This window comes from Neopelma chrysocephalum, unplaced genomic scaffold (genome assembly GCF_003984885.1).
Source record: "Neopelma chrysocephalum unplaced genomic scaffold, ASM398488v2 Primary Assembly neopelma1_96334, whole genome shotgun sequence".
NCBI classification, from domain to species: domain Eukaryota; kingdom Metazoa; phylum Chordata; class Aves; order Passeriformes; family Pipridae; genus Neopelma; species Neopelma chrysocephalum.
Window position 1 is genome coordinate 1 of NW_020924982.1, and position 588 is coordinate 588.

A 588-nucleotide genomic window follows, 5' to 3' on the forward strand; every position below is an offset into this window, starting at 1 on the left:
GGAGTCAGGAGGGACCCCCGGCACAGCACAGCACAGACAACAGGGGCTCCCGAGGAGCAGAAGAGAGCAGGACAAGCACAAGACATCAGCTGGCCAGCTTTGCCTCCCTCCTGGGCAGCAGCAGGAAAGCCCTGGGCGAGCGCTGGCCCAGCAGCTCCATCCTCAGTCCGGCTTTGGGCTCCCTGGGCGAGGCCCTGGCTGGGCTCAGGCCCGGCTTTAGCAGGGCAGGCACCTCCGCCCACAGTAGCGCCCACCCAGGCCGTAGCCACCAAGGCCACCAAGGCTGCCCAGGCCGTAGCCCCCGGAGTTGATGGGGACACCAGACTCGCTCAGGATGCTGCCCACGGCGGCGGAGGTGGTGGATCCCACGGCGGTGTTCTGGGGGAAGGAGCTGAGGATGGGCCCGGGCAGGGTCACCACCACGGGCGAGGGCTGGATCACCACCCGGGAGTCCTGGCACTGCCTCACACAGGGCTCGTTGCAGCTGTTGGCCAGCGGGGTGGGCCCGCAGGGACGGCACAGGTCGTAGCAGGACATGGCTGGGGGTGGCAGAACCTGGCAGAGAGGGCAGGGACAGCACGGGCAGAG

At 68.9% G+C, this 588-nt stretch overlaps 1 protein-coding gene across 1 annotated transcript; it reads right to left on the reverse strand.

The window, feature by feature from the left end:
- Positions 1–6: 6 nt before the first annotated feature.
- Positions 7–580, reverse strand: LOC113981259 (feather beta keratin). Its single transcript, XM_027708567.1, has one exon. The coding sequence runs from the start codon at positions 535–537 to the stop codon at positions 217–219; it is 321 nt and encodes a 106-aa protein (XP_027564368.1). The 5' UTR covers positions 538–580; the 3' UTR covers positions 7–216.
- Positions 581–588: the final 8 nt, after the last annotated feature.

Bases quoted from the DNA above. Each gene is read 5' to 3' on its own strand.
- LOC113981259 (XM_027708567.1), bottom strand. From the start codon at position 537: ATGTCCTGCTACGACCTGTGCCGTCCCTGCGGGCCCACCCCGCTGGCC.